Raw genomic sequence first — 9,253 nt, 5'->3', positions numbered from 1 at the left:
TTGATCCTGGAGGAAATTTTCTTCGATCTGATGAGCTCTACTTTCGCAACTTCTTCACATTTTGTACTGTGTATAATCTCTGGATCTGATATGGATACTGCATGTTTGCTGTAAGTACTCGAAGGACTCTGATTAGGTGCTGGTTGGGAGATAGCTTCTGCAGTGCATGGGTGGTTTTAAGTTCATGTTTGGTGGTGCTTTATTTTACATAGTTTAGTGAATGGATACATGGAACATTACGTGAAGCTAATGGCAAAAATGGTGTTGTGATACTCTGTCAGTAGACTTTGTTGGTTTTTGTGCATAAAAGGAGGCATTCATATATTCGGTGCGGAAGCTGCAATTCTTCATTGCGAGACGTTGCAGTTTAGGAGCTGGAGCAAGCTTTATTAATCTGTACGGTTTCCAATTTTATATCCTTGAGGACAAGGATGATTTTTAGGGGGAGGTATTGATAGGAACCTACAATTCTAAGTCGGTTTAGAAGTTGTTATATTAGCTAGCTAAGTCGGTTACCATTTAGTATATAAGCTTGTATTAGTCACTTCATGAGGGACGAAATGAAATATGATGAATTCCCTTTTCTGTTAGTTACTGTCTTTGTTTCCTTTGTGTTCTTCTGTATTCCATAAACTGACATTGCCAGGCCGAGGTCGAAGGTACGTATCATCTTTGCACTGTCGACACGCCACTGCTACACGCTCAACTAGGACTATAAACATTGTGCCAGGCTTCAACTTGGTTGCTGGATCGAGGGCTTTGTTGCGAACAAGAACAATCAGATGCGGGAGGGCGGAGGAGAGAGAAGGCAGACGTGCTCTTCCAGCTGGTTCTTGATCGTGAACGGATATGGGACTCCGAGGGAGGTCCATGGTGACAGTGGGAGAGTGAAATCTGGAATGAAGAAACAGTGAAGGGGAGAGAGAGAGAGTGACGTGTATGCTATGAAAAGCTTGAGAGGACATGAGGACATAGAGTATATACAAAACTTAAGAGGAGGAGACAAGGTCTTGGTGGATTTCGAGTTCAAGTATGGACCAAGGTCTTCAAGTTGCTTGTAATCTCTGAGAGTTGTGCTCTGTAACCCATAGACAGACAAGGACTTGCCATTTCAAAGCAATCCGTAGGGAGATGTGCAATACCCCGGTAATGAACAACTACTAAAAATCTCATGTTTTTAACCTTTATTTAATAAAAATCGAGGTGTTACTACAACTTCCCCTTATAATTTATTTAGGCCTTATTTTTATCAGCCCAACAAATTGGGATCCGTCAAATTGCCGGAAAAAAGAAGAAGAAGAAGAAGCATTCATCTTAATTATTGGGCCCTGCGATTGAATGAACGATTTAAGTGGTTACTGGGTCGCACCTAATTGGGCTACGCTAAATGCCTAGATCCTTCCGATCGGTAATTGACAAAACACTACCAGGGCAATGTTAGGGCCAAGGCCCAAGGATCGCTAGGGAGACTAGAAGCTTCTACGATCCCCAAATCTCAATTGCTTCGTTCTGAGTCGTTTGTTCTCTTTTCTTCTCTCCTTCTCAAATTAGGGTTTGTTCCGAACTCCAGCGATCCTCTTTACAATTGAAGTCATTTATGAATCTTTAGCGTCCAATGCTTCGGAATTACAACTCAAGTCTCTGGTAGAGAAGAGAATCGTCACCAACAGCAACAACAGCTAGCATGGCGGAGCATTTGGCCTCGATCTTCGGCACCGAGAAGGACCGCGTAAACTGCCCGTTCTACTTCAAGATCGGCGCCTGCCGTCACGGTGATCGCTGCTCTCGCCTTCATAACAGGCCAACCATTTCCCCTACTCTCCTCTTATCAAACATGTACCAGCGACCGGACATGATCACCCCGGGTGTCGACGCCCAGGGCCAGCCGATCGACCCTCAAAAAATACAAGAGCACTTCGAGGATTTCTACGAGGACATATTCGAGGAACTCAGCAAGTTTGGGGAGATCGAGACCCTCAATGTCTGTGACAACCTTGCCGACCACATGATTGGAAATGTTTACGTCCTGTTCAAGGAAGAGGACCAGGCCGCCGCCGCTTTGCAGGCCCTCCAGGGCCGTTTCTACTCTGGCCGTCCCATCATTGCTGACTTCTCTCCTGTCACCGATTTCCGCGAGGCTACCTGTAGGCAGTATGAGGAGAATAATTGCAACCGCGGTGGATACTGTAATTTCATGCACGTGAAGGTGATTGGGAGGGAGTTGCGGAGGAAGCTGTTTGGGAGGTACCGTGGGTATAGAGGGAGCAGGAGCCGTAGCAGGAGCGCGAGTCCTCGACCCAGGAGAGAAAGAGATTATGATAGGCGTGACAGAGAGAGGGATTATCGTGACCGTGATTACCATAATGGACGAAAGGACAGGTATGGCAAATATGACAGAGATGGCGGTAGTAGAAGGATTGGGAGTCCCAAGCCAAGTAGGAGTCCTGCGGGGGAAGGGAGTGAGGAGCGCCGAGCAAGGATTGAGCAATGGAACCGAGAGAGGGAGGGAAAACTGTGAGAGACATTGGTTCTGTTTCGAATTGGACCTTTAGCTGCCTTTTGGATTCCTTTTCCTCTTATTGGTAATCCTTCTGTGCTCTTGATGCATTGTGAATCATTCTGTTGGAATTTCTTTCTTAGTGAACAATGTGTAACATTTAGCTGGTCCTGCTTTAAGCTAGTTATATCAGTAATGCAGTGGTCTAGAGTTGGTAAAATGGATTCTTAGTTTATGTTTGGAGGTTTTGTCTCTAATTACTAGTATATTTTGATAATCATTTTTTTCCTAACAATCTATCCGTTAGTTGTATTTTACTCAATCCTTGACATGCTTTTGGCCTTTATTTTTTCATGTATCTTAAGAGTAGAGAACTATAGGGTCATGTGCCCATCTGTGAAAATCTGGCCATACATTGTTGCCATATTCTCATTGAGTTTAGCAGTTCCATTTCTGTCTTGGATGGGGATGATTTACATTAATGCAGTGATGTAGAGATGTGGTAGGTGAAGCCAAGCTTGTTTGCACTTTGCAGTATAGTGTTTGAGAGTTGTCCAGAATTTGAATATGAATAAACAAGTTTGTCAGAGTGTAGCTGGAGCTCAGGTGCTGCCCGTACTGCCCTAGTAAAAAAAAATCAAGCCTGTTTGAGTCTGAGTTGAATTTCAGGTGTCTATTGTCTGCTTATTTGGTTGAAAACTTTGGCCAATAATGCTCTTGCAGGATCTGGTTTCTGCTTTCTTCTTGTTGTTTTCATCCTTGCTTCGTTTTGTTGGAAAGCACAATATTTTCCCATGACTTGCTTTGAGGTGTGTGCCTGTATTTGAAGTTAAAAAATAACTCCGGTTCGCAAGGCTCCCGCAGTGGGTTGGGTCAGGGACATGCAAGATGTTATACTGGACTTCAAACTTCTTCTATTTGAAGTTCAGTATAATATTTTTACCCGATCACACTTTGCTATAAATATAAGTAAAGAACACCCATGCACAAGGTTCTCGCAATTAGCGGGGTGGGGGACAAGCAAGAGGTACGTAGACCTTACCCCATAATACGTGGAGAGGTTGTTTCTATCAATTGACCTTATGGCATCTAGGTTGCATCCCTACAACTTTACTATGGGGCCACATGTTTGCCTGTACTTAGCTATAAATATATAGCATCAACTTGAAAATCCATCGTTTCACCTTCTCCCGGTAACAACATGTTTTGTTTAATTGTTGACAAAATTATATTGCATGCCAGCCATAGCAGGAACAATGTGTTTTGTTGTTGAACACGTTGTTCTTACCATGGTTGACATGCAATATAATTTTGTGACACAGACACTTGTTGTCGTAGGGAGGGAGCTGTTAATATAATGTCATGAGATAATTGCATTGCTCTCTTTTACTCATTATTTTTCAATTACAAGTTTCGTACCAGGTTGTGGGTAACTAGTGTTCGGCCATCTATGATACAACATATATAAATGTAACCTTGTGGGGACCAAGAGGTCTATGCTCAAGTTGTTTTGCGATGTTATGTTTCTGATTCCAGTTTTAACAGATTTTTTCCCTAATAAATTTTTGCTTTTAGGGGCAGTTTTGAAATCTCTGAATTTGCGCTAGCTGAACATGAAGTTGACCAGAAAGCTGCATAAATTATCTGGTTAGTGCTTTTTTTTGTTCTTCCTTTAATTAGGGAAGAACACACTTTTGGCTGTGCACGTGAGTTAGTTTTTCGCTATTCTGGCAAAAAAAAAATCGTTTTTTGTGTTGAAACAGTGAATGGACATTGATTTTTTTTGGTGGGGGTGGTGGCACTCTATTTGTGTCAGAAGCTTACACTTTTATCCATTTCATGTGTCTAACTAAATCTCTCTTTTTGTTTCCCTCAATTGGTTGCATCTATGATAGCTGGTCATGGGTTAATCAAACAAACCAATTGGTTTCACATTTATACATTTAAAAAAAAAATTCTCCACCATTGGTGGTTTAAAGCTGATTCATTGAACTTGCTAAAAAGCTGAAGGTGAGTGATCCTGGTAACTGATTTAACTGACCAAGCTCCTCATCTTGTTTCAGAAGTTCACCGAACTTTTAATATATGGGTTTGCTGGGATGGCTCTTTGGCTTATTTAACCTGCTAAACTGATGGGATTTTTGGTATTCTTAGTAGTGGATCATATAAATGTGTCAACCTGGATAGAATAGTTTAATAATGCATATCTGACACGTTCATCTTTGCTTCTGTTGTGTATATCAGCTTTTCTCTGAATTAATACAATGTAGGGTGAGTAATTGTGTTTAGGATATTGTGGTCGTTGGTTCAGATTACTTTTGTGGATACTGCTTGATTGCTTTATGGCAGGTTTTTGCATTTCATGCTCATATTCTGTGGATTTATGTTGAGTTCTTTCCGAGCATTTATATAATGTGACTGGTTTGAAGGTAAATTCGTTCTGGTGATATTCTTGACTTCTTTTTTTGCCGAGATCAAAGTTGTTTGTGCATGTAAACGAAACCTTGTGCTCCATTCGTAAGTTGAGATCTGATGACCATCCTTCTAAAGTGGTTATATTGGACTCTAAATAGCTTTTGGATTGGTTTCTTGAGATTGGGAGTATGATGGAAGGAATTAGAGTACTGGGAAGTTCTTTTGCCCTGTTATCTGAATCTTGCTACGAAAGAATACTTCATGCCTTATTACCAATAATGTCTGGGACTGGTATTGTAGTGTTGAGTTGCCTTCTCTATATAGTATAGACTGCCGTGATCTGAGCTGTGGTGTTCACATCCTAAAGTTTATTCCATAATGGCTATGTAATGCGGATAGTTATTCTTTCCATTCCATGCTGTATGTTGCAACATTTTGCTTCATATCGATTGGTGATAGTCTGTCTACATGAATAGGAAATGGGTTAGAATTACATTAAATGGTATTGAAGAGTCAGATTTTGTTTTATAGTCTAGATATGCTACTATTTTCGTAATAGCTACAGAATTTTGCAGTTCCAATTTTGACCAGCAATTAAAGCAAGGAGTGTTGATCTCCTTCCCCACGAAACCACACACTAATTTCCAAATGCAACAGAAACACTGTGATACGAGGCCGACCAAAAGAGTGCAGGTCTGTGCGGGTGAACAAATTGGGTGCCCACTGGCTAAAATTTTTATTTTAAATTTAAAGGAAATATTGAAGTTCCCGGCGGTCACCCTAGTTGGATGTTGAGGATTGACGAAGAGAATTTTCTGCAGAATTTTAGGAAAAGATGAAAAGCCTACGGAGCCACGTGTCTCGTAGCTAAAAACACGTGTAATGGTCAAAAGACTCTCACGTTGTCCACTACACGCCTTTCTATTGGTTGAGTGACGGCATCGCTATCATATAAACCGTCTATCTCATTCTCATATACTCCATGTGACTTGAGATTAAAGCGTACGTCCGAGTATTCTCTGATTTTATTTTACCCTTCTCAGTGGTCGGTGGCTCAGGCCTATGGAGAATACTGAATTTCTGGTAGATGATGATGTTTCGGCGCTAATCGATTGGGATATTCTTGATGAATCGCCGGATTTTGCTCATATTTTCGCTACAGGGGCCCCCGCGTCCGCCGTTCCATCGGCTGTCCACGAATCGTCGGAAAACTCTCCTGATTCGGCGGTCTCTACGTGGTTAGGCGAGATGGAGAACTTGCTCATGAAAGACGACGATGATTCCGCTGCGGATCTGGACTTCCACTCGTGCGAGGATTTCGTGGCCGATATTCTCTTTGATTCTAATTCCCGTGAGTTATGTGATGTTTCAACGGATAAGGAATCGAGCGGTTCGGAGTCGGAGAAGAAGGAAAAGCAGGACACGGTAGACGGTTCTGACGTGAACGGTGATGATGAGGATGCTGATGATCCCGTCACCAAGAAACGAAGAAGGTATCATTAGCTTGGCTTTTGCTTGGTATAAATTGTTTACTTTGCATGTAATGATTGATATGATACATACAGGCAGATGAGAAATAGGGATGCGGCAGTGAGGTCAAGAGAGAGGAAGAAGATGTACGTCAGGGATTTGGAGATGAAGAGTAGGTATTTAGAAGGGGAATACAGGAGACTGGGGCGGTTGCTTCAGTGTTTTGTCGCTGAGAATCAAGCTTTACGTCTTACTTTGCAGAAAGCCAGTGCATTTGGTGCTTCGTCGGCCAAGCAGGAGTCTGCTGTGCTCTTGTTGGGTATGAATATTATTCACCTGTCTTTGTTAGCTTCTATGATCATTCATCTTAGTAGTTTTAAAATGAGTTTCAAATGAAAGACGTGACGTTAGACAAAGTTAAGCCATAGTCTGCCTGCCTGATCGACATTCTAAATTATGTACCCATCTCATGTCTGTGTTACTATAATTTATTTGTTAATTTAATGTTCTCATAATTATATGTTTCTTATCTATGTTTTGGAATGACGTGTTTGGAAAGTTGTGGAAATGCCACCAATTTATGTTTTTAAAGCCTTCAGATAAGTTAGTCGACGATTCATTGTTGATTCCTTGATTTCTAATGAAGATTTTACGTTGCTTCCATTGAATGACTGAGTATCCATATAATTTTTTTGCTTTGAGATTCAATGGTTTTAGGCTTTTAGCTTAAGAATGAGGAAAATACTTCTTTATTTTCGTAATTTTCTTTTAGTTCTGTTAAGTGTGATTCTGTTTTCTCCTTAGAACTAAATGGTTAAGAATTTGTGAGCTTGTGCTATTTTTGGGTGTATGTATTCCCAGTTTGTGTCTCTTTGCATATACATTGTGAATTCTAGTGCTGTAGAGTTTGTTGTTTTTTAAGCATGAATGTGGGGTTTGTTGTGGGGACTAGATTGGACATTCATGGTGCTGAATCTCTTCTCTTGTTGGTTTTTGTTTTTGTTGTGATATTTGCTTGTTTGTAACTACCAACGCCAATGATAAGGAATATTAGAATATGGCTGCAACAATTTATATTCGAATTGTGCTTCTTTTCTATCCAATTTCAGTAAATTGTGCTTGCCCTTATTAATCTGCATTTGATGAAGCCATTATGAGCAAATGTTGTACATTGTTAGATGACAAATATCTGATTAGTCCTTCCATGTTATGGGTTAAAACCAGTACATTTCGGTATGTTGTGTCCTATATTTAACCATGGTGTTGTTCACGGTAGGTATACCGTCTTTAGTGTTGTTGATTGGTATTGACTTGGCTAATTTTCTTCAGAATCCCTGCTGTTGGGTTCCCTGCTTTGGTTCCTGGGCATCGTGTGCCTGTTCTCTCTACGAACACTACCTCTGTCGAATGTGGGGGAAGTTCCATTGGGAAACCTGGGAAAGAAAGGTCCAGAAAGTCTGGTTCCAAAAGGAGCAGGAAGTAACATGTTTTTATTCCCTGGTGTACAATTGTTGGTGAACAATAGGAGGTGCAAAGCTTCAAGGACGAAGATGAAACCTAGAGTTCTTTTTCGTGAAGTATTGGTGTGAAGCGTTTCTTGTCGACTCTTTTTTTTTTTTTTTAGCATAAATAATCATGGTTGATGGTTTTGATTAAAAAAAATCCTTTATTTGGTATGTGTGTGTTTCATTTTGGTTTCTGTTGTGTACGAGTGTCCGTGGTTTGTTCATTCAATTGGTAGCATACCAGAGCTCATGAAAAATAATGGCACAATGGGGGATCTCTTCAAAAGAATGATGGGTATTGCACGACTTCTGGATGCGAGTGTGGGTACACAGTTAAAGTGAAGCTACCCAAATGAGGGTTTGAAGCTGAAATACAGGCTTTCCGTTGGATGGTTAGGTCGAGAATACAACAGGCGGTCGTGGATGCACACTCAGTGTGCTCCTTGTAAATTACAATGGGCTCTTCTGAGAATATTCCATGGGAATCTATAGGTATATTAATGTCGACGTCTTAGTAATTTGGATAAGTTTCTATGTAATGAATGGGGATGAATGGGGAGTCGATTAGACATCCTAAGAGGATCACAATGGACACTATCGTGCCCACATATTTCATACGCCTCAATTATTGTGTATTTATTGGTTTATCAAGTGTTACACTCTAATATATCCATAGTCTCCATAGTGGGAAGATGATGTGACATCAATTAATTGGTTGAGTGGATCTTATAAAATTACTATTCAATAAATTAGAGTATAATTATTATTCAATAAATTAGAGTAGTTGGTTGAGTGGGTCCCATAAAACTACTATTCATCAAATTAGAGTCATTGGTTGAGTGGTTTCATAAAATTACTATTCATTGATAAAATTTCAATGTGTTTTTAAGTGTGAAGTGTGAAATGTAGTTTCTCTAAGAATGTCATTTGTGAAAATATTTTCGATGTTTTATTGTGAAAAATTATATAGCATATTATTTGTGTTTAGTGCTGGTTTTAAGGGTAATAAAATTATGTCTAGTCTGGATGATTGAATTTATTTGATTTGGATTAAATAAAGTTTGAACATAAATTAAATGTTTGAAATCTTACTCTAAACACAAAATTTTTGTTTAATGTTTAATTTGAGTTGGAACAAACACACATCTTCTTTTAGGATGAAAAGTTGAATTATTGTTTTGTTACTTGTTACTGACTTGTCTGGTGAGCTATGAGACTGAGCATTTTGATAACATCTTTCGCTTCGACACGTGGTTCGCCCTTTTTGTTGAGCCTCCAAGAGGTTCATGGGCCATAAAGCTCCAGTGGGTCTAGCTTCGGCCCTTATCATGGGCTTTTCAATTCCCCTATGGGCCAAAACTGGGAC

At 40.2% G+C, this 9,253-nt stretch overlaps 2 protein-coding genes across 5 annotated transcripts; both read left to right on the top strand.

The window, feature by feature from the left end:
* The first annotated feature begins 1,500 nt into the window (after nucleotides 1–1,500).
* Nucleotides 1,501–6,092, top strand: LOC120009743 (splicing factor U2af small subunit B-like). Of its 4 annotated transcripts, none has more exons than XM_038860441.1 (3): nucleotides 1,501–2,582; nucleotides 4,079–4,144; nucleotides 5,570–5,741. In XM_038860441.1, the coding sequence occupies exon 1, from the start codon at nucleotides 1,685–1,687 to the stop codon at nucleotides 2,516–2,518; it is 834 nt and encodes a 277-aa protein (XP_038716369.1). In that variant the 5' UTR covers nucleotides 1,501–1,684; the 3' UTR covers nucleotides 2,519–2,582; nucleotides 4,079–4,144; nucleotides 5,570–5,741. The 4 variants fall into 4 exon arrangements, with proteins under 4 accessions (XP_038716369.1, XP_038716366.1, XP_038716367.1 ...); XM_038860438.1 differs by having other exon boundaries at nucleotides 4,073–4,144; XM_038860439.1 differs by lacking the exons at nucleotides 4,079–4,144; nucleotides 5,570–5,741 and adding an exon at nucleotides 5,956–6,092.
* Nucleotides 5,886–8,564, top strand: LOC120009742 (bZIP transcription factor 60-like). The gene is made up of 3 exons (XM_038860437.1): nucleotides 5,886–6,405; nucleotides 6,478–6,701; nucleotides 7,712–8,564. The coding sequence occupies exons 1-3, from the start codon at nucleotides 5,975–5,977 to the stop codon at nucleotides 7,969–7,971; spliced, it is 915 nt and encodes a 304-aa protein (XP_038716365.1). The 5' UTR covers nucleotides 5,886–5,974; the 3' UTR covers nucleotides 7,972–8,564.
* Nucleotides 8,565–9,253: the final 689 nt, after the last annotated feature.

The sequence above is a fragment of the Tripterygium wilfordii genome, chromosome 11 (genome assembly GCF_013401445.1).
Source record: "Tripterygium wilfordii isolate XIE 37 chromosome 11, ASM1340144v1, whole genome shotgun sequence".
NCBI lineage: Eukaryota > Viridiplantae > Streptophyta > Magnoliopsida > Celastrales > Celastraceae > Tripterygium > Tripterygium wilfordii.
Note: the sequence above shows the minus strand (reverse complement) of the source record. Positions and strands in the feature narration are given on the sequence as shown.